The sequence below is a fragment of the Cavia porcellus genome, unplaced genomic scaffold (genome assembly GCF_034190915.1).
Source record: "Cavia porcellus strain 051 isolate PalLab524CR breed Dunkin Hartley unplaced genomic scaffold, mCavPor4.1 scaffold_1, whole genome shotgun sequence".
NCBI classification, from domain to species: Eukaryota; Metazoa; Chordata; class Mammalia; order Rodentia; family Caviidae; genus Cavia; species Cavia porcellus.
The window spans coordinates 188859826-188883489 of record NW_026947484.1 but is presented as its reverse complement, the minus strand read 5'-3'; the positions used below and the strand labels follow the sequence as shown (position 1 = coordinate 188883489).

At 45.4% G+C, this 23664-nt stretch overlaps 1 protein-coding gene across 1 annotated transcript in view; it reads right to left on the bottom strand.

The window, feature by feature from the left end:
- Positions 1-23664, bottom strand: part of Gabbr2 (gamma-aminobutyric acid type B receptor subunit 2) — a 355790-nt gene that overhangs the window by 55159 nt on the left and 276967 nt on the right. Inside the window, exons 11-12 of the mRNA XM_063224805.1 lie at positions 22683-22815; positions 6168-6275 (exon numbers count right to left, since the gene is read on the bottom strand). Coding sequence (XP_063080875.1) covers positions 6168-6275; positions 22683-22815 — 241 coding nt within the window. The remainder of the gene's footprint in view (positions 1-6167; positions 6276-22682; positions 22816-23664) is intronic.

Below are 23664 nucleotides of genomic sequence, written 5' to 3'. Positions count from 1 at the left end.
TAGAAGATCATGGCCAGGATTTTTTTCTTCTGTGTGATAAAATGAAGTTTGAAGTTTGAAGTAGCATAGGGCAGAGGAATTCAGAAGGATTTAGAATTATGTGGACCTGGGTTAGAATCCAGGCTTCATGCTTTGCTGCTTGGGTGATCACGGGCAAATCACTTCCTTTCTTCCTTATTCTGAATTTCTCATCTGTATTATGGCTGGGGATTATTTTCTAAGTATGGTATAAAGGAAAAGTCACAGGTTTTGGAGTTGAAAGACTTAATTCTAATCTCATTTCTTGTCAAATGTGATCTTAGTGAGTTGCTCAATTCTGTTGAGCCTCAGGTTCCTCCTTGATAAAGTGGGACCATTAGTCTCGAAGTCACACAGTTGGCATTAGAATAAAATGAGATGCTTTATTGGAAGAACCTAGTATAGATCTGGCATAGAGAAAGTGTTGCATAAATGGTAGCTATTGGACTTTAGTTTTGATTATTAGTGGTTCTGTTTAATGTGTACGACAGGGACACCTAGGGGTGAGTATCATATTTGCACCTCAGCTCTACTAGACATAGTACTATTCAACAGAAAGATCCATCGTGGGGAAGTCCTGAAAGTAACAAGACAGAACATGTCTGATTTTTTTTTGACCCCATTTCCAAAACCCGGCACTTGACTAGCACTTGTTACTGAAAGAATTTCAGCTAAGTAGTTATGAATCACACTTTATTTACTTACTGCAGAAATATTTATTGAGTACCTACATGGAGTCAGATTCTGTTCTAGACCTGTGGGTGCAGATGCAGACAAAGCACAGTCACTGTCTATGGAGCATGAATTGCAGTGTGGGGAAGACTAATAATGAACAATTAAACAAATATATCCATACATACGCAAAATACAGCATCATAGAGAGGTGACTTAAAACAAATTTAAAGCGTAACAGTGAGGAAGGGAGAGGAAAATCAACATGGTCCCGTGCCCTAGATCTGGCATCAGGCAGGGCCATGCCTCCAGTCACACTGATGTCATCACATTCAGGCCTGTCCTGAGCTGGGCAGCTCTCAGTGTTGTACTCTGTGCCCCTAGAAATGGGAGCAAAAGCTCTCAAAATGGTCAAGCACTTGGTTCTGGAGTCAGATCTGAGTTTTATGTGAACTAATGAATTGTGTGATTTTGGGTAAAATCCGACTCCACTGAGCCAGTTCCTTATCTATAAATTGGGGAACTACCCTATAAGCCACCTTCGGTGACCAGAGTTTGGGTTACAACTGTTCAGAAGAAGTTGGCTAAATGATAGAAATGACATTTCTAAATATCACCTCCCATTGTGGTTGAAAGCAGAGATTAACAAACTACAGATTTTACTCATGGCCTGTTTTGTAAATGAAGATCTATGGAAATAAAGCCACACCCACTCATTTGCATATCTGTCCATGGGTATTGTCATTCTATAAAGCAGAGCTGAGTAGCTACCAAAAAGACAGTAGATTCTGAAAAACCTCATGTAGTTACCTGCCTCTTTCTGGAAGAAACCTAACTGACCTCTTGTTTAGAGAAAAGCACATTTCTTTAGCTCTTTAAAACTTCAGGTGTTGACTAGTCCACACTGGCCTTCTTGCAGGGGCAGCTCACGCGCCCTCAGTGTGGATGGTGTCCCTGGGTGTATTACACATTGCCTTGCCCTCCTGCTGTTACTCAAGCTGCAGATGCTTCAAAGTAGCAGGAGAAGCCTTCCCCTTGCCCTCCACCTAGGCTCAGCCCAGATGATGTTCTGTGTCTCTGTCTGCATCAGTACCAAGTCCTATTTGACCTCGGGAACATCTGCCCCACAACAGAAGGTCTCATCATCCAGTTACTACTTCATCTCAACACTTCAATTTGGTCCTAGTGAGAGGCAGAATAAAGGCAATAATAAACTTTTCATTTAGGATTTTATGATTGGTCTTTAGAAACAATAGGAATGTACCACAAAAATGTAGAATTTGGGGAACATTAACTCGTCATGAGTCAATATTTTCTTTTTTTTTTTGTCTTTTTCATTTTTATTGGTACCGGGGATCAAACTCACGACCACCTGCTTGCAAGGCAGGTGCTTATGCCACTGAGCTAAATCCCAAGCCCCCCAATATTTTCTTTAATAGGCTTCTTTCCCTCGGATGTTTTTAGAAATGTAGCCATATGGGGTGACGCTTCTGTCTATGTGTTCGGGAAGGACCTGACATTGTGGATGGGAAGTGAAGTGGGCAGAGACTATGGAAAAAGGGAAAGGGTAAGAAGAATGTAATATAAAGGTATAGGATTGCATTTATAAATTTATACAAAGCTAATGAGTATATCAGTAAAAAATTAAAGGGCCCACTAAAAATTGTTCAAATTCTTTTAAAAGAAATCTGATGACAAGTCAGTCACACAAGGAGAGATACCGTGCAATTCAGTTTATGTGAGGTTCCCAGAGGAATCAATTCATGGACAGAAAGTAGAAAGCATAGAGAGCGTAGCCAGACTGGGGAGCAGGCGTGGGGAGTGAGCAGTTTTCAGGTGTTCCAGGGGCAGGCTAGAGGAAGGCAGGGCGGCGCAGGGAAATTTCAACTTTAAACATGTAGTCAGGGACCACATTATTTCGTAAAGGCTAAGGCAGCTGCAGTCCAAAATGTGGCTGCATCCATGGATTCTAGCTTTTTACATAACCAAACTTGTCTTTCGTTATTATTTTATTTTATTGGCTTGTGAAATTGTAGTAAAGTACGTGTAACATACAACTGGCCATTTTACCTACTTTGGAACGGTCAGTTCAGTGGCGTTTACTGAACTGAGGCGAAGTGACCTTGTGTGATCGGAGCCGCCTGGTGTCAGCGCGGGCCAGGGGAGGCTGCTAGGTCTCTCCAGGAAGCTTGGTGCTCTCACACACTTCCTGTCTCTGAGGTCACTCTCACCATCCTCGACGTCATTTTCCTCACTGGTTCTGCTGCCCTGCTCACCGTCACAGATGGCCTCTGGATCCCTGTGACATAATTACTGTCCTCCAGTGTCCCTACCCTTCACCTTCAGTCTGACTTCACACTCCTCAGGGGCCCTACATTTCATTTTCCACCATAGCTTGACATTAGCAGGCAAAAGAAGCAAAGCAAGAGGCTTTAAACAGACAATAGAGGGGAGGGGAGAAAAGCAGAAAAAGAGGAGAAAACAGTAAAAGTAATAAAAATGGTTTAAAGGCTTGCAAGTTAAAACAAAGAGAAAAAGTGTGTGTGCGTGTTCTTGTTTGTCAGAAAAGCCACTCCCCCAGCCCCAACCACAAGTTAGTGCAGCCCTTCAAGGGCAGAAGCCTGCTCCCGGGGCTCAGGCAGTACAGCAGGAAAGCAGAGGAACCCGGTCCTTGGCCACCGTGTCCCATCTCTGCTCACCCAGAGCTGCAGACACTGAAGCCGGAGACTTCTGAAGTTCTCCTGACGTGTTGCCAAACAGTGGAGCATTCTTGCTCGGTTATCACATGAGTAATGGAACATAAAGGCCAGCTCTATTACAGGTGACAACTTGGATGACATATTAACAAAAGGAGTCAACACTGCGATTCTTCCCAATCAGGATGGAGCTGTCTCAAGTGGCAGAGCATGTGTCTACCCAGAGCTGCCCAGCAGGAGTGCCCCTGCCTCTCACGCCCTCAGTGTTGCCCAGAGGGATGCTGAGAACACGGGATCCTGGGCTTCACCCCCAGAGTCTGGTGATTAGGGGTTGGGGTGGACCCCAACTCTGCATTTCTCACCTGCCCCTGCCAGCCCACATCTGGGCAGCCCTGCTCTAGGCAGAAGGTCTTTAATCCATAATCTGCTTATGTACAAAGGCCCCTTTCTAGACCCCGGCTGCACCTTCTGCTCAACCAGCCAAAGATGGTTTTCTATGTAGTTAGGCCCACAATGGTCGCCATCTATCCTAATCATGTCCAGACTGTTCTTCTTGTAATTACTCCCTAACCAGTACAACAATAGGGTAGTATAACAACTATTTACATAGCATTTACATTGCATTAGGTGTTGTCAATAACTTAAATTTAAAGTATACAAGAGGACATACATGAGTTCTGTGTCAAAGCTACACCATTTTACATACAGGACTCAAACAGCAGGCCATTTCGGTAGGGAGGGAGATCAGAGACCAGTCTCTGGAGATGGCCAGGGTCAGCTATATCAACTTGGAAAGTCTAAAATCTATTGACGACCAGCTACAGCTACATCACTGCAGGAACTGGGGTTTGACTGGCCTGGGCTGGGCTCCTTCCTAGAGCTTTCCGATGTTCTCATGGGACTGTGACAGATAGCTGAGGTGGAGAACACCTGGGCGGTCAGGTTGTTCTACCTCCTGCGAGTGCTGCTGGTCCTGAGAGCAGCAAGGAGCACAGGGAATGGGTGCCTGGTCTAGGTTTTTCCCTCTTTAAACACAGTCTACAGTCTTCCTGAGCTGGCCTGGGTATGGGGTGGGGGAGGGGAGCTGGTCAGAGACGGCAGGGTGTACCCCATTTCATCTGGAGAAGTCAAGGGGCTACAGCAGACCTGGCAGTAGGAAGGCAGTGGGCCTTAGAGCTGAGAGGTGCCCTTCGCAGGAGGCAGGAGGCACAGAATCACAGCGCAAGAGGCAGCTCTATTATTACATCTCCATTCTACAGATAAGGGAACTGAGGCCAAAAAGATGAGGTGATGTTTCTGTGGCAGGTCATGTGGCAGGTCAGTGGCAGAGCAGGCCTGTTTTGTCTGCTGGCCCCACTGCCAGGGCAGGCTTGCTGTCTGTCAGGGATCTCAGGGAACAGATGGCAGAATGGGAGTTCCCAAGAATGGGTTTCTTCCTCTTGGGCCACCATGAGATCTTCTCCCCACCATCCTATTCTCCATGACGTCTGAACTCCCTAGAGTTGGACCTCTAAGTGGTGGCAGGGATGGAACCAACCTTACTTGCCAGCTAATGTCAGGTTTGCTGGTAAGGACAGGAATTCAATGGACCTTTTAGACTTCCATGCATGCTTTGTGGGTCTCCCATTACTGGGACTTTCTCTCTTGTACTTGAATAGTGGGTGAATAGTGTCCCACTAGACCACCTGTTTTGCATCCCTCACTCGTGAACGTACTGAGGTTCCCTATCCCAAGGTCACCTGGCCCTTCAGCTAGGCTCGGACAGGTCATAGAGTGCTCCCTGGCTTGCAATCCACAGCTGATACCCAGGAACTCCCAGGTACCCTTGACTCCCACAGACTCAAGGACAGCAGGCTGATGGCACTGCAGTGGGGTTCCGCTCTTCTTCTGTCCTCTGAGCACCTGAGGTTAGGGGGATGCTACAGGGCTGAGCCAGTGCCCAGAGTGACATTTTGGATATTAGGGGGGACTCACAGACCACTGGACCTTCCAGGTCATGAGGCTTTCTCTAAAATGTATTGAGGAGCAAGGAAAGAACAAGAGTACTGCCAGAGTTTAAGCAACAAGGTTATGTGTGTCTACATCTTAACAGTCACGCTCAGCCAATGTCATGGCCACACTCATCTACAAAGGTGGCAGATATTTTCCAGTTGTACAAAGGCTGAGCTCCTCTCCTCTAAGGGCCTCTGAAAATAGAATCTTTAGCTTAGATTCCTCAGTTATTTCACTCTCCCCTTTAAAAGAGTTCCCACTGCCCATAAGTTCAATTTCAGATTCTTTATGTTTTAGTACCGGGGATTAAGCTCATAACCTGCTGCTTGCCAGGCAGGCACTTATGCTGCTGAGCTAAATCCCCAGCCCCAAACTTCAGATTCTTTAATGTGGCTTATAGCTTCCCCTCCACCATGTTCTTGTACCCTGTGAAACCCAGGCCCCTAGCCATACTAAGCTGATGCACATGAAGTTTGCAGAATCCCCATCTTCTTTGTCTGACCAACTCCCACACACCCTCCAGTTCCATAACAGGTGACACATCTAACATGAAGCCTTCCCTGGGTGCCTTGTGCCCCCCAAACCCTCTGTCAGCCCTTTCTTTGAATGTTGCAAACTCTCTGTCTGATTTCTCCATGAGGTTGAGACATCAGGAGGTAGAAATTGTGTTTCACCTGGATCTCCAGCAAGTACTTCAATGCATGCACACAGTAGGTGCCTAATGTTTATGTGCTAAGCAACCATGGTGTGAAGGGTGCAAGTACCCTGAAATGGAGGGAGAATAATTACCTTCTTCTTCATTTTCACATTTTTAAAGATGGCATGGACTCTCCATGTCTTTGCAAACATAGCGCCAAAGGCAGTTGTGTAGCCCACGGTGAGAATCCAGGTCCTGACCTAGAAGCCAAAAGAAAACAGAGGCATTATTATTCCTTAGGCAGGTGAACCTTGTCAGATGAGACAGCAGGAATCCAGGTGACGCGGACAGATGCTCCACTCCACATGCTGTAGGGTCCCATTAGCATCCTTCAATCAAACTTCAGTTTGATAGACATTTGGTTCTTCCAATCACTTGTCGAGCCCAGGGAGAGAGCCAGTCACACTCAGCACTGTTGAGGAGTCACTAGGAAGCTGAGGGACCAGTCCTCTGGACTGTCCTGCCTCCCACTCTTTCGCTCCTCTTCCTGCTGCCTGGCCCTCTTCCCCCATAATCAGGTCACTTGGCTACTACTGCCCAGTATGATTTTTGGAGATCAGATACTCAGACCAAGACCAGGGTGCCAAGTGCACACCTGGCCCTGGGGTGCCTGCTCAGGACTAAGGCCTGTCTGTCTCTTATTTGTCATCTTACAGCAAATCATCAAAAAGTTCACTCATCATAACCAAGTCAGGACTAGGGATGCAAGGATGGTTTGACATACATAAATCAAGTAGAGAAATAAGGACAAAAATCATATGGTCATCCCAATAGATGCAGAAAAAAAAAGCCTTTGCTAAAATCTAACACCCATCTATGATAAAAATCTTGAAAAAATAGGTATATGTGAACCTCACATCAATCTGATAAAAGCCAATTATGACAGATTTACTGCCAACATCATCTTAAATGGGGAGAAGCTGAAAAATTACCTTCTAAAATCAGAAATAAAACAAAAAGGATGTTTGCTATTACATTCCTGTTCAAATAGTTCTCTAAGCATCAGCCAGAGCAACTAAGCAAGAGATGGAAAGTGTAGGAAAATAAGACGTTAAATTGCTATTATTTGCAGATGGCATAGTCCTTTACCTAGAAGACCCAAAAAAATTCCACAGGAAGACTCCTAGAATTAATAAGCAAATTCAGTAGTAAACCAAGGTACAAAAACCAAAAAAAAAAAAAAAAATTGATAGCATTTCTTTACAGCAAGAATAAATACACTAAGAAAGAAATTAGGAAAGCAGTATACTTCATAATGGCATCAAGAAAAGTAAATACTTAAGAATTTACTTAACCAAGGAAGCAAATGACCTCTACAATATTCTGAAAAAGGAGATTGGATGACATCAGAAAATGGAAAGACATCCCTTGTTCCTGGATAGGTAAAGCCAATATATTGTCAAAATCACCTTATTTCCAAAACTGTTAAGTGGATTTAATGCAATCTTAATCAAAATACTAAGGGAATTCTTCATAGATCTAGAGAAAACAATCCCAAAATTCATATGGAGTGAAAAAATCCAGAAAAGCAAAAATAATTCTGGGCAACAAGAGCACAGTAAGAGGCACCACAATCTCAGACTTCAAGCTATATTATAGAGCCAGAGTTATAAAAAAAGTATGGTATTGGCACAAAAACAGACATGCAGCTCAAAGGATCAGAATAGAGGATGCAGAAACAAGCCCAGGTGCATTCAACTATCTGATCTTTGGAAAAGGGGCCAAAAACAACACTGGAAGAAAGATAGCCTCTTTAGCAAATGGTGCTGGGAAAACAGGCTATACTCATGCAGAAAATTGATTCTAGATCCACATCCCCCACTGTGTACTAAATTAAAATCAAGACTGATCAAAGATCTAAATGTTAAAACGGAAACATGTAACCTGCTGGAGAACAAGTTAGGTAAAACACTTGAAGACATAGTCATAGGCACAGATTTTCTGAACAAAAGTCCAGTTGCATAAGAAATAACAAGAATCAATAAATGAGATCACATCAAATTAAAAAGCTAGGAAACAACAGAGCAAAGAGCTAACCTACCGAACGGGAAAATTTTTTGTGAGTTACTCCTTGGACAGAGTCTAATATCTAGAATATATGAAGAACTCAAAAAAATTAGATCCCCAAAATAAAGACCCAGTTAAAAAATGAGCAACAGAAAGGAATAGAAACCTCTCAGAAATGCAAATGGCCAATAAATACACAAAAAAAATGTTCAACATCTTGGGCCATCACAGAAATGCAAATTAAACCAACATTGAGATTCCATCTTACTCCAGAAATAATGGCTATCATCAATAAATCAAATAATAACAAATACTGGTGAGGCTGGGAGCGAGGCTGGAGTCAGGTGAGGGACCGGAATGTCAGCTAGAACAGCAACACGGAAATCGTGTGGAGATTCCTCATAAAAGGAAAACCACAAGTTCCATTTAACTCAGCTTTTCCTCTTCTAGATTCCTTTCCCAGAGAGTTAAATACATCGTATAACAGTGACACACACTCATGTTCATAGCAGCACAACTCATAAGAGCTAAAGCCTGGCAGAAGCCGATATGTCTATCAACAGAGGTATGGATAAAGAAAATGCGGTATCTATACACAGTGGAGTAGTACTCTGCCATAAAGAATGATAAACTTGAGTAATTTGTAGGAAAATGAATGCATCTTGAGTCTACAATGTTAACTGAAATAACTCAGACAGACACAGTTTCTCCTATGTGAGAAACCTGAAATATAACTATAAGGAGTAAAAGAAAAGATATATAGTAAAAAGCAGGGTGATATCTTTTGCAGGTGGAAAGAGGACCATGAGATGGAGGGGGAGAGAGGAAGAGGATAGAAAAAGAAGTAAGATGTGTTATGTCCATGACCAACTCTCCGCAGTGAATTTAATCATTACATATGGCAAACACGAGCTAATAAAAATAATACAAACAGAAAGTGGGAGTGAGCTGGGCATGTGGCGCCCAGGGAAGGACAACAGTGTCCTGTGATTGCACAGAGCTGTGAGTGCTGATGAGGTCCGCTGCGGACCCAGCCTTCTATTTCTTCCCCACTTCTCATTTATCTTTTCAGAAGCAAAGCGGGAAGTCAGATGGGCACAAATAAAGCACTGTACTTCCAAGAGGGTGTAGATTATAATCCAAGAGTGCGGGAAAGGAGTCAAAACAGAGGAGAAGGTGCCAGGTGCTGGGAAGTCAGACTTGAGCTTATCCCATGAGCAGGTCGCACTCTGTCACCTGTCAGAGTTCCACATCACTGCCCACTGCTTTGGCCGTTCCTCTTTCCACGGAGCAAGTACCAGGTCAGAGTAAAAAGCATAGCAAGTAAAAATAAACAAAAACAATGATGGGGCTGACCTGTTGGCATTGTCAGTTGAGAGAGGAAATCACCTTGAAAATGAAGACACTGAGACCCGGAGCATTTAATGTACTCTCTCAACCCCCTGCATGTGGCCCTAGAGCTGACCCTGGAACTCAGTCACTTCCCCACAATAGGCTGCCTCCTCCCAGCCTGCTTCACCCCAGCACACCCAGCAGCCAGCCTCCGAAGTGCAGGAATGTGGGGAGGAGCTGGGGCGGAGCTGACATCTCCTGATCTCAACTCTGGCTTGCAAAGCTGCCATACAGACTCAAGCACTCAATGGATTTTTAATCACATTGTATAAATAAAGTCATTTTCAAGCATGTTTTATATAGAACATAGACATTTTATAAAGGGTGGAAAAGATACGCAATGTCATTACTTTTAAGTTATCAGATGGCTGTCAAAAATCTCATTTCAAGGACATACATGCCACTCCTATGAGGTTGCATTATGAGTATTTCCTTTGATCTATGTTATTTTTAAAGCAATCATTTTTAGGCCACTTGTGAGGACTAACTTCATTAAGATTCAATCACATAAATTAGGTGAGTTAAAACTTGGTAATATCCATTTAATCAGGCATCTGGAAATTATGGTATGTTTCATCAGCTGCAAGCAAAGCGTGGCTGAGGACACCCAGGCAGGCCGCTGGCTGGTGTCTGGGGACCTGAATTTTGGGCTGGTGTCCACCATGCCCTCTGTGGCTGGCTCACTGGGCCTAAATTCTCTGCACCAAACACCTGCGCTCCTCTGGGTGTCTGGGATTTTGGTAAACAGTAGGCAGAAGGTGCTTAAAAAGTGCCCCGCCCCTAACAGACACCCTGGGCTCAGGGTCTCTTGTGGGCTCCCTGGGAGACAGCATTTCCCATGCGCTGTCTCTGCTCATTCCCATGCGGTCCCTGAGAGAGAGACTCTGGCCAGCTTCCTCCTGGCCTCTGTGGATCCCATAAACTTATTCTTTCTGCTGATTCTGCTCCATGTCCTTTCACTATAATAAATCCTAAGTGAGAGCAGCTGGATGCAGAGGACTGGGTGTCCCAGGAGCCACAGAACCTGGGGCTGTCCTGGGGATGCTGAAGCATGCCCTGCCACTGCCTGGTGTACTGAACTGACCAACCTCCATGCCTTCAGAGGGTTTCTGCATGCAGCCACGGACACTCCCAGCAAGCCAGGGCCCAGTGTTAGCTCTGGTCTCTCACCACCCCAGGCTGTGGTGGTTCCTTTCATTCAAGTAAAATACACTGTCCAGCAGGTAGTGAGCTCCCTGTCACTCCATGTATTCAATCAAAGCTTGGAGAAACCACCTGTCAGGATGCTACAGGGACAGTTCCTACCTGAGGGTAGTTTCATATGATGATGTCCCAGGTGTCTCCCTTCACTGTGTCTCTGCAAGGCCAAATATACTAGAATGTTCTAAGAAGCTATGGTGATTCTGTTTGCCACTATGTTATCTCCAATTCAAATGCTACTGATTCATCAGCACGAAACAGCTACTTTACTCTTTCTCTCAAATCTTGGACACATTTACTCTTTTGATGTTAATGTCTCTCCTTTCATCTCCTCAGCCATAAAGTACTCTGTGCCCCCTGAAATTTGCTTTAAACATATATTTCTACAAGGGAGGGGATCTTCAGGGAGACCCCAGCCTCAGCTATCCCAGCCTCCTCATACAGCCAGGAAGAGGGAAAAGAAATCACAAACGGAGAGAAAACCTGTCTGGAGGAATTCCGCTCAGTACTCACACAGTTGATTATAGGAGTCACAGAAGGGCTTTCTGTGCTCTTTTGGGCACTGGTGGGAAAATAGGCCTGGGCTCCACTCGTAGGTGTGTCCTGGCAGAGGTCTGTTGTGCCTCCTTGCCCCAGAGATGTGTGTGAGACCTGGGCAGAGAGGGCAGACGGGGCAGAAGCTCTGGTGGCCAGGTGGATATTTAGGGTGAGCTGCTTTCCTGCCATCCAAACAGGTTAAGTGCTTTTCTATCCGCTCAGCCCAGCCATCACTAGTGAGGAGGCAGGGGAAGAAGACCTAGGCTGGCCCAAAGCAAGCCCTGTAGCACCATGATGTACAGGGTCGACGAGGCCAGAGCCCAGAGGCCTGGGGTCTGCAGGGTCAGCCTCGTCCTCCTGGAGCAAGGGCAGGGAAACCCTTTGGGGAGAGGACGCTGAAGAGCACCCTCCGAAGCACCCCAGACCAGTCTTGATTGGGCTCCTTTAAAAGGAGCTGCACAGGAAATTTCCTTGAGTCTACAGTTCAGCACAGCTTTTCTGCAGGAACAACGCAAGGAGCTTCAGGAGGTTCTCAGAGCACTCGGCACCCAGTCTGGGGCCAACAGGGCATCCTGGGAGCGGTGCAGGTGGATCAGGGGAAAGGCCCCTTCTCTGGCAGGAGGACTTCCAAGGTACCTGCTCTGGGCCCTTTGTGAAAGACTTCTCAAGGTCCCATCGGTCAAAAAACCGCACTCAGAGAGCAGGTTCTAGCCTGAACTCACCTCCCATCTGCCCCTGACAGTGCCCAAAAGGCACAGCTGTGCTTGGTTTCAGGTGATAGAACAACACATGACGAGGTGCCTCTGAGGCGCCATAAGGGTTCCTCCCCTATGTGTCCAACAGTTGCCTCAGGCCTGGAGGTTGGGAGCTTTTTGGAGGCTTAACATTCTCCATATAGGTGGGTATGTATGAGGTACAACGGAAAAGTATGGTTAATATTAAAATTTTATTATTTGCCATTAACCTCTCTCAAACGCCTTCCCCTCGCTTTGAACACACTTACCCCTTGTCCTTGCCACTTCCTGGAAGTCCCCTTTTGTTAGTCTCTTCAGTTGTGCTATTGTAGCTTCCCTGATGTCCTAAACGGATCCAAAACGTTTACCTTTCATGGACATTTTGGTGTCCGGATCTATTGAGTAAAGTCAGTGAGGGCACCCCATAATGTCTTATGAGGCTGCCTCTCTGCTAGATGGCACTTGGACGCACCATTCTCCGGACTTTTGTCCTTCTTTAATCACACCACCTAAGGACACTCATGAAAGAGGACTTCCAGGACAGCTTCAGAGAGAAACAAGAGCAATGGGACGTGTGCTTGAGGCAAGGGGAGTAATTTGAAGGGGGGTAATGGCAGTGTTCTTTTACCATAATAATTTTAAAAAGTTTAAACTTCACATATTTGATCACATCTCGTAAGTGTGTGCTGGGGGTGGCTGGTGTGTGCCATCCTGCCACTGTATGGAGAAGATGGCGACAGAAGATGAGGACAAGCAGGTGCTAGGACAAGAGAGAAAGGGCCAGGTGGCTACCCCACAGTGACTGCAGTTGCTGTTAAATTTGTGGGTAGCAGGGGGACAGGCTCCCTCAGATGAATGGGCTGCTCTAAGTCTCCCCTGTCTCTACAGGGTGTACACCACCGTGAAGGCAGGCAGGCTCTCTGCTTTCTTTGTCTTCTGGCTTCGATGCTGTTTCCCTGAGGGCAGAGACTGTGCTTACTGGGCCAGCCACACCTGAGCCACCTAGAGAAAGTTATCAGATAAAGGAATGAAGGTTGACAAGAGGGCAAGGGAGGCACGGGGTTGGGTGGACCCCTGATGTCGGGGGAGAGAGAATATCAACTACCCACCTGCTGGAGTCTGGGAGTCTGCAACTGCTCAGCTCCTTCCATTGGAAGGGCCCTGATGGCTAAGGTGAAGGTGGGGAGGCCACTGCCATTAAGGGATTTGCATCCCATCCAGGACTCTGCTTGGCCCACGCAGGCTGTATTAGTGAGACTCCCTGGGGTCACTTTCCTTTACTGGTCTGAATCTGCCAGGCAAACCCACCATCAAGCCCTGTGGGTAACCCCTGGCCTAACCTTCTGCCACCTTGTGAACCACCAAGTGCTTCACCTGAGAACACAGGATAACTTGCTGAAAGAGTCCCCAAGCTCACATTATGGTCATCATCATCATCATCACCATGATCATCTGTGAGACAGGGTCTTGCTACGTAGCTCAGGCTGGCATTGAACTCACTATGGAGCCCAGGATGGGCTTCAACTCATACTGATCCCTTTGCCTCAGCCTCTCGAGTGCTGGGATTAGACACGCACCACCACATCTGGCTCCCAGCCCACATTATTGCACTCTCTCATCTCCTAGCTGCCGCCAAGAGAAATTCTCAGGAAAAAGAGGAAAAAACAAAACAAAACAACAGGCATACAAAAAAAAACCCAAATGAAAAGATCATGCTACAGTGATATATGTGCCCCATGTCTATAGCAGCACAATTTGTAATAGCCAGATCTTGGAAACAATCAAAATGCCATCAACTGCAAAATGGATGAAAAAGATGTGGTATTTTTATATAATGGGATATCACTCAGCTATAAAAAGGGGTGCTCTTGAGACCCTTATACGTAAATGGAGGCAACTTGAGACTATCCATAAGTGAAATAAGCAAGAATCAGACTTACAAATATCACATTGTGTCTCTAGTGTAAAAAAATGAAAACTGAAGGACTAGTAAGATCCAAAATGTATAATAGATATTGTAAAAATGAAAGGGAAAGTGCTCTAAAGGATACAACTATATGGATGTTCAAGTGTGTAAGATAGATGACCATGTTACTAAGTTTCCATTAAATCATTGAACAGAATGGTTTGCACTGTCAGTGTTTTTGAGTGTCCACTTTTTATGCTTTGATTTTGTATCTTGAACAACTATATCTAAGAGGATAACATGTAACTTATCAACTAGTAATTTCTTAATGTTAATATTTGAAATTCTGTATTACTTCTACCCTTTTTTCTGTTTTGTCTTGTTTTTTCTTTCTCTTTTCTTTAAATAAAAAAAAAAAAAAACCCAAACCACATACTTATGGTCTTTCCTTTGAAAACATTTTACTAATCCCTATCAAACTTCAATTTAATAGAAGACCAAGTAGATATTCCTTTTTGGTTATAGTCAGAAAAATCCCAGCATCTCTGGGAAGGGGAGAAGTGGGTGCTGAAGTGTCCAAGCTAACGAATGGGGCCCTGTATCACATCTCTGGATGACCACTGCCTATTTGAGGCCACAGCTCCTATGAGCAGAGTGCAGAGGCTGGACTTAGGCTGTGGGACTGCTCTTCTTCCCTTGATTCTGGGCTGGAGGGAGGCTGCACCCCAGCATCTTCCAGCCCAGGAACCTGTCTTCCCCTACGCCGTCTTCAGGATACAATGTTTCTGGTGATTCCTTGCCTTCTGCACAGCCTGACTCCAAGAGACAAGCACAACAAGAAAACGGGGAGCGTGAATCTTCTCCTTGCTCTCGGTGTGGGCTGGGGATGCAGTACCAGCATCTCCAGGGAGGGTGTCAGAATGCAGTGTCTCAGGCCACCGAAAAATCCTGAGCTAGAATCCACATGTCATTAAGACCCCAAGTGCTTCATGGGTGCACTGAATGATGCTGCCCATGCAGGAAGAGGTTGGGGTGGTGCACACTTTTGGGTGCAGAGCAGACATAGGAAGGGCTCTTGGCACGCTGGTAATCCTCTGCTGCTTAGTAAGGATCCTGGTCTTGCCAGGTGAGTTCAGTTTGTGGAAATGCATCAAGCAGTACATTTACAGTGTGTGTATTTTAAGGAGAACACCTACATAAGTGAACTAATATATTGCTGGGTTTGTGGCCACACTCCTGTGAGCTCCCACAGAGCAGCCCTGGGCAGAACGGGCATGGACTGAACCTTATTGTGACAGGCACTTTACACATATGAGATCATTTAATCCCTACAACTGTGTTTTTATCCCCATTTTACAGAAGAGTAAACTAAGGCTTAGTGAGGCTGATAATTTAAAATTGCACAGCTAGGAAGCATTTCAGTTGGGATTTGAACACAAGCAGTCCAATAGCACAGCCTCTGTCTTTTCCTCTAGACATCCTACTACACTCTGGAGATGTGGCAAAATAAATACACCAAAACCACTGAAGCATACACCAACAAAGGGTGAATCTTATGGCATATGGTATGGATTGTATCTCATATTTTATTTATTTATTTATTTATTTGGTGCTGGGGATCAAACTCAGGACATTGTACTTGCCAGGCAGGTGCTTACACCACTGAGCTAAATCCCGGCCCCTATATCTCAAATTTTAAAGATATGAATGCACAAAACATTTGGTTGGAGCACATGTTTATCAGATCCCTAAGAACATAGTTGACTTGTTTTTCTTATGTAAATCAGCTAATAAAAAGGTCAAACTATCTTGAAGAAGAGAAAAGAGAAATAAGAGGAGGAGAAAAAAAAAAAGAAAGAAGAGAAGAAGCATCTCTATAGTCCAGCAGGGCTCAGTTTGAGCTCAGCCCTGCCACCCAGCACTGTAGAGCAGGTTTTCTGCTTCTTTCTCCTGAGCTATGAAGGTGGCCCCTGCCTTGCCATTGGTGCAGGGCTGGGAGGAGAGGCTGCACCTGGTCCCTTGTAAGTCACAGCAGAAGACACACAACCCCATGAGGGCTCCAACTACGTAGCTGGCACAAAGCTGTTGACTAGCTCCACCCCAGCAATGTCCCCTCACCCCAGAAGCTGCAGGAGACCCATGGGATGGCAGGTCCATCCTGCACCTCATCCTCTCTGTGGAGCCATTTCCCATGGCTCCCATTCAAGGGCTGGGGTTTCCCCTACACCCTGCAATGAGAACTCAAAAGCTTTCTTTTCTCCACCTGCCTGGCTCCCTCTTGGGCTGGCTGCTACAGGCTTTTAGAACCAGGCTGACTGGGCAGTGTGAATCGGCAACTCCAGCTCCTGGCACCCAGGCACTGGCCCATGCTCAGCACCTCCACCTAGGCAGCTCTATGCCCACAGGGGCCACGTTGCCATGGTGACTCCACTACCAACACAGTGTCCAGGGAGACAGCACCATGGAGCTGGAAGTGTTTGCAAGACTTGCTGAAACCAGCACTGACTGGTTGGGTAGATTACAGAAAGGGTCAGGGTGTGGGGGATGGGAACTAAGGATAGCAGCTTCCTTAGCAGCAGCACTGAGAGAGAAGGCAGAGAGAGGGAGGGAGGGAGGCAGGGAAGGATGGAGGGATTGAGAGAGGGAGAGGAGAGAGACGCAGGGGGGAGGAGCAGAGAATGAGAGAGCGCGCATACACCCTTAGCATACCCACCCCCTGTTCAGGTTATAATGGTTCTTCCCAGCAGAGGTTCAACCCCAAGAGGGCCTGATCTTATGACTGCCACAGGTTTCTTCCTGAGGTAGTGTTCATGGTTCAGCTTTGTGCCTATATTAAATATTTCTATATTAAAATCTAAAAGGAAAGCAAAGCGGGTGTCTACAGGGCAGCAGAACAGAATGACCTTGACACACAGCAGCACAACAGAAGCTGATTTCAATGTCTACCTTATTGCCTGGCCCTGAAGACTTCTTACAGAACATAGCGTGGACACCAGGGAACCTCACTGTGATGCCTGTCCTGCCTCTTACACCCCCATCTGCACTCACCCTATGTCCTGGGGTTGTCTGAATTGTCTCTTGCAACTTGTGTCTCCACCCAGCAGGGAAAGATCAGATGCTCCTTGCACAGATGACAGAACCAAGGCTGTGTTTGCAGATCAGTGCTCACTGCACCCCCTGGCCCTGCTGCCTGCTTGCTCAGTGGGAATTTGCCAGGTCAGCCTTCTGGGCTCCATCAGAACAGGACCCAAGGTACTAAGCAGAAGAAAGGAGCTACCCTCCGCAGCAGTGGGTAAAATGAAACCCACAGAGTGATAACCAGGATCGCTGCTTAGGTTCTAAATTCCCTGTCTCTCCTCTTGGGCAAGGGAAGCAGGAATCACTGGTACAGGACCCAGCCCCAGTGGTGTGTGCACTTCAGAGCTGACCCAGTTCTCTCGGGAGGGGCTCCTCTGCGCTTTCTCTCAGTCGTGCTTGTGGGCTTCCTTTGTGCAGCTTGGGAACACCCAAGTGCCACTGATTTAATTCTCAGGGGTGGTGAGAATCAGGCCCCTGCCTCTTCCCCAGCCCTTGTGCTCTGAGCTAATGTCGATTTGTAAAGCACTTTATGATTTATTCATGCTGCCTTCCCAGGCTTCCCAGGACAACCTTCCCCTCACACAAATGAGTGCAAACTCCCAGAATAGAATGTCAGGCTTCATTAAAAGAAAAAATCGGGGTGTGGGGGATGTCCCTTCTTTGCTCCCTAACCTACGTCACACAGTGTTTGTAGAATTCAGGTCAAACTCAAGAGAGCACCTGAGCTGACACACAGGGTCAGCAGGCATGTGGTAACACACCAGCGGGCTTCTCTCTGGGGTGGGGTGGAGGGAGACTCCCTGAGTAGACAGCTCTTGGGTCCGTCTTGGGTCTCTCTGCACCCAACATTCCAGGTTAGCTTGTTGGAGGCATTCCCTGGTGGCTGGTGGCCCCCAGGATGGGTGGGGGCCCTGTGGAGCCAGGGTAGGGTTCTGCATGTGGACCAGAGGCAGGTCCCTCGCCTCTCAGGAATGCCAGGGAGGGACCGGAGAATTGTGTAAGTTAGAAATCACCAGACTAACCCTGGTCCTATTTTTTTTCTGTCTTTTTTGGTACCAGGGATCGAACGCATGACCTCACGCTTGCCAGTCAGGTGCTTGTACCACTGAGCTAAATCCCCAGCCTGTTGTTTTCATTATTGTCGTCAAGATGTTCTTGAACTTGGGAAAGGCCTCATAAATACTCGGGAGCTCAGATAGAAGAGAGAATCCTCAATCTCCTCTAGTGGCTGTGTCAGGCAGCGCCTTACGTAGGCCCCACCTGGGCTCATGAAGCTGAACACAGATGTATGCAATGCCCATCACAGGTCCAGGCTTCGCAGGGTACAGAAATCATGGTGGTGCAGGAATCCTGGGGATTCATGGGCTTGTCACGTCTCCTAGTCTCCTACACTAGCAATGCTTCTACACACGGCAGTCAGGACTCTAGTGCCAGAGGGCCACCCTCCTTAGGGAACAAAACCTTCTCTCGGGCAGGGAACAAATGCTTTTGGGCAGCTCAGCATCTTTGGAAGCTGACTTCGGGCAACCTGAAGCGAGGTGAGGCGCATGAGGGAGCTGCTGCTCTTGTCTTCACCTTTTTTATTCCCAGCAGGGCAGATTAGAGCAGGAGGGGCAGTGATGAGCTTGGAAGAGAAAACCTTGAGTGGCAGAATGAGCCTGGGAGTTCTACGGCTTGACTGCCCTTCAGGTCATCTCCAGGAGAGGATGCTGACCTCACTGTCCCTCTCGGTGACTGGGGACTTGACCATGCGTTTCTCAGTTGAACCTTTGGAATAATGCAAGCATATCTGTAGACATTGCCCTTGCAAATGGTGATGTCTCTGGTAATGCTAACAAATCCTTGATGCCCTGTGGCAGTCAGTCTAGTCTAATCGGCTGTAGAAATCAGAGTGGACAGTGGCATTGTCGCCTAAAATATAGGATCTTGGGGGCCTTCTCCCTCTTCATGTGCTGCTGAGGGACTAGTCTGAGGCCAGAGAGTCCAAGGCGTTGCTTGGGGATGTCCTGTGGCATGCTCCGGAGCTCTTTCACTTGTGTGTCCCTGTCTGCCAGCTCTCACCTACCATCGCCCAGCAGGGAGCAAGTTGAAACCTCAGAGAAGTAAACGGGATCTAAAAGAGACGGTTGTGCAAAAGAGGGTCTGTGCTGTTTTCAACATTTTACAACAAATAGCAACAGCAAAGAGTTGTTTTCGGATTAACCCAGGCGTGCTGATGCTATAACAATCCCCTTAGCTCTCATTTTCCAGGTAGAGCAGAGGAGGCCCAACGGGATCACCCAGTTTTGAGAGGTCATAGTTACTGAAGTTCAGAGACAAAGCTCAACTAGTGGGTCAGTGAGACCTTCCCCTGGAAGTTCTTCTCAGTTACTAGTGTTAACGTCCAGCTTCTCCCTCTTTCCCTTTTCCCTCCCTCCCACCCTTCCTTCCTTCCTTCCTTCCTTCCTTCCTTCCTTCCTTTCTTTCTTTCTTTCTTTCTTTCTTTCTTTCTTTCTTTCTTTCTCTCTCTTTCTTTCTTTCTTTCTTTCTTTCTTTCTCTCTCTTTCTTTCTTTCTTTCTTTCTTTCTTTCTTTCTTTCTTTCTACCTTCCTTTCTTTCTTTTTCTCCGTTTCTCTCTCTTTTTAGAGCATTTTCTTGGCATCCAGAAGTTTAAAAAGTTAGTTGATTTTTCAAAATAATTTTTCAAAAAATGTAGCAAGTTCATTACACTGTGTTGGGCTTCCTTAAATACATGTGTCCTTATGGGTATGAGACAGTCTTTTTAGGAACCAGCACTTAAAAGTTTTCTTTTCTTTTCTTTTCTTTTCTTTTCTTTTCTTTCTTTCTGCCTTCCTTCCTTTTTCTTTTTTATTTTAAAATGAAAAGCAGAAGAAAATAAATAAAAACAATGATACAGAGTTTCAAAACAGAATAGTAGGGGACTAACAATGGTTAATATGCTGCATATTGTTATCTTAAAAGTAGTTGTTCAGCCAGGGATTTAGCTCAGCGGCATAAGCACCTGCCTGGCAAGCGTGAGGTCACCAGTTCGATCCCAGTATCAAAAAAAAAAGTAGTTGTCCAGATTAGCAGATATATTCATGAAAAAATGATCAAATAATGAAAGCACAAACACTTCTTTTTGTTGGGCTAACCGAGATTAGCAGCATAATTACCTTTTCCTTTCTTTCTTTTCTCCTTCCCCCATCCCAGTTGCTCCTTCCCTGTTTGGCTGTGTCCTCCCCTTTCACTTCCATGGTATCTGCTGTACATTTTGGGTCCCACTAACTCCTTCAGTTTTTTGTACTAGAGAGACAACACGATGTTCACTTATGTGAATCCAAGCTATTTCATCCTTGAACATGATCTCAGGTTGCATCTATTTACCTACAAAAGCATTGAGATTGCCCTTCTTTATAGTAGAGTAGCTTTCCCCTGTATAAAAATACCATATCTGCAGTTCGTGTGCAAGCTATTCCTGCTTTTTCAGGTTCCTGTCACATGGAGTACTGTTTTTTCTCCTTTGACTTTTAGTCTATGTATTTCCTTTTGAATTAAATGTATTTTTGAATACAGCATATTGATGGATTTTGTTTCTTTTTTAAATTTAAATTTAAATTTTTAGTTTTGGATTTTGTTTCTTAATCCATTCAGCCTGTGTTTCTTTTTGTTGGTGAATTTATGACTGATGCGCACTGGCTTGTCTTGTTATGTTACTTTCCTGCTGTTGGTTCCCTATTTTTCCCTTCTGTTTAATTGCTTGCCCACTATGGTGATTTCTTTCTGTTCTTGTTCTTGGAATTGTGGTTATTTTTATCTCTTTTTAGAATATCTTTCAGTACTCTTCATAGGGTTGGTTTGGTGGTCATGAACTTCTTCAGTTGTTCTTTGTCATGGAAGTATTTTGTTTCTCCATTAATTTGGAAAGATAGTTTTGCAGGGTGCATCAGTCTGGGTTGGCAGTTGTTTTCTTTCATGATTTGAAATACTTCCCTCCAAGCTCTTCTTGACTTGATGGTTTATGTTGAGAAGTCTTTCGTGATTCTGGTGGGTTTCCTTTATAAGTGATCTGTTTCTTTTTCTCTAACAACTTTTAATATTCTGCTCTTGTGCTGAATTTCTGGGATACTATTTATTTTATATCTGGGTTTATTTTGTTATGGCTAGTTGGGGTTCTATATGCTTAACTTGTCTGTACGTCAGGTCCTTTTCCCATGCTTGGAAAGTTTTCCACTATCACTTCTGTAAATAGTCTTTTTATAATATTGGTGTTGACTCCTTTTTTGTTGATACCTAATAGTCTTAAATTATTATTTTTCTTTGCGTCATCTTGCAGCTGTTGAACTGTTATTTGCTGGTTCCTCATTATTTTAAAGAGATGTTTCCTCTCATGATTGCTAGCTGCAATCATGTCTGAAAGGTCTGAAATCCATCCTCAGCCTTGTTCAAGAGGCTTTGCCGGCTTTCAGTGGAGTTTTAAATTTCCCGAATATCTTTTTGAATCTGTTTCATGCATTCTAATTCTTTCCTATATTGTTCACTCAAGGTTTTCATCGTTTTTCTATGCTCCTTTTTTAACCCACCTTCTTTAGATATGCTCAGTAATACTTTCATTATGATTATAATTTCTTCTTTTACCTGAGGTATTATTTCTAATCTGATTTTTTTTACAGTCCCATGAAGTTGTTTCTTTCCTTCAGTTGCTATCATTTCAGGCATGTGACTTTCAATTTCTTCTATGTCTATGTCCCTTGGCCTTGTTATGTGTGAGCGGGAGGTCTGTGATTGCATTTTGCTCATTTGTCTTACCGTTTTCCTGGGTCCCAGATTCATCCCATATTGGCTGTACATTCACTGTATGGGGGAATGGGTGAGGCACCGAGGTTTCTCTGAATCTAGGTCTCAGGGAGGCAATGGGGTGTGGGGCAGGTTTCTCTGGATTCTGCAGCTACATCAAGACTCCGCTGATGGCAGCTAAAAGGCACATGGAGGTGTGACTGGCTGCTTTCCATGGTCTGTGCTGGCTTTTCTTTCTTTCTTTTGAAACAGGGTCCTGCTAAGTGGCACAGGTTGGACTCAAACAATATCCTCAGCCCCCACACCAAGTAGCTGCACATACAGGCTTGCACCCTCCATCTGTTTCAACATTGGTTTCTCAATGTTAAAAAAAATCACTGTTTTATGTGTGAAACATAGATATACGTATAGTACATAGACAGATGCACAATACATTGCTAGCATTAAAATTCCATGGGTGGGATGATTATGTCAAAAAGGCTCCTGAGGGAGGCAATAATGAAAAACTATGGTTCAGAAACACTACTGAAATAGAAAATAAGATGACAACTATTTTATATGATTTAAGGGTAGCCATGTAAACATCTTCTATCACATCTTATGAGAGCTCTCAAGGTAGATGGGAGGATTAGTGTCCTCTTATGTGACCTGGATCTTGACCCTCACTTTGGAGACTGAGGTATTTCTAGTGGAAAATTCCCTTCCTTCTCCTTTCTGGGCTGCCTGGACTCTTCCCAGAGGGCTGCACTGCCACCGTGGCCTGCTGAATCTATCAGGTTAGTGTTACAGGCAAGGATTATGCTTGTTGTGATCTGAAAGTGACACAGTACTTCCCTGGTAAGGCCAGAACTGCAGAGCAGGGTTTTTTTCTGCCTATCCACATATTCCCACACATCTCCAGGTCTATATCTGTGTTTGAATATTGAGATAACCAAGAAATCTTTGTCATGTGCCACTGACACATCAAAGACACTTACGGTGCAAAGTGTTTCAAATGTCTTTTCTGAGACAAAGGATCCATCGAGGCCAAAGAGAAATATAGATGCATAGGACAGCATTCCTCCAAGGATGATAAGGTTGTTCATATAGGGACTTGACATCTTTATCAGCCTGGCAAGAGAACGAGATGACACATTTACAGGGCTGTTGGTTTACTTCCTCCTTCACCACAGGTTTCCCAGTGCCTTCTAGGCGTGTGCATTGCTGTCAAGGCTAAGAGGGGGAGAAAAATGAAAGCCATGGTTTGTTCCTCTCCACCCTCACCTACACGGGCTCATTTACCTCCTCCAAGGGACCCTAGACAACTGCATAATTTCCAATTGTTGATTTTCCTGCCCCCTTTGTCAAGTTTATCTATTGTTTCTCTAGGGATGGCTTGGTGCATTGACTTCTTCAACCATTCTAATTTTCCAATTTTTCAAAATGCAAAAGCACAAAGTTAATGGGCTTTGAAGTTGAGGGGTCTTCTACAGTTAGGGGGAGACTGAGAGACCACATCCCCCTGCCTCAAGCAGACAAGTTCCCGGTGGTCTGTGGGTGAGTATGTAAGACTGCACATGAAATGTGTCCAGTAGGTGTTGAATAAGTACCTTTCCTGCCTGCCTCTGAGGGCTTCAAAGCTCACACTGATTCATACACAAAGATGGTCACACAGCGGCCGTCCTCTCCTGGCTTTCATCTCTCCCTTAGGTGGGCCAGGGACCTCCATCCCGACCCCTATACTATCTTCACCAGGCTGCATTTGGGACATTCTGTACATCCTCAGTTTCTACATGCTTCCCGCTCACTTCCTTTAGGAATCCTGCTGTGCCTCCCAGGTACCCGGCAAACCAGAATTTAGCTAAGCCCTCAGTGGGCTAGAGTTGACCCCCAGAGGTACTTGGCTCTTCCAGCACAATCAGCTCAGATAATCCTAGGTTTTCAGACACCCCATGGTCCAGGTGCTTGTTTGCAGAGTGA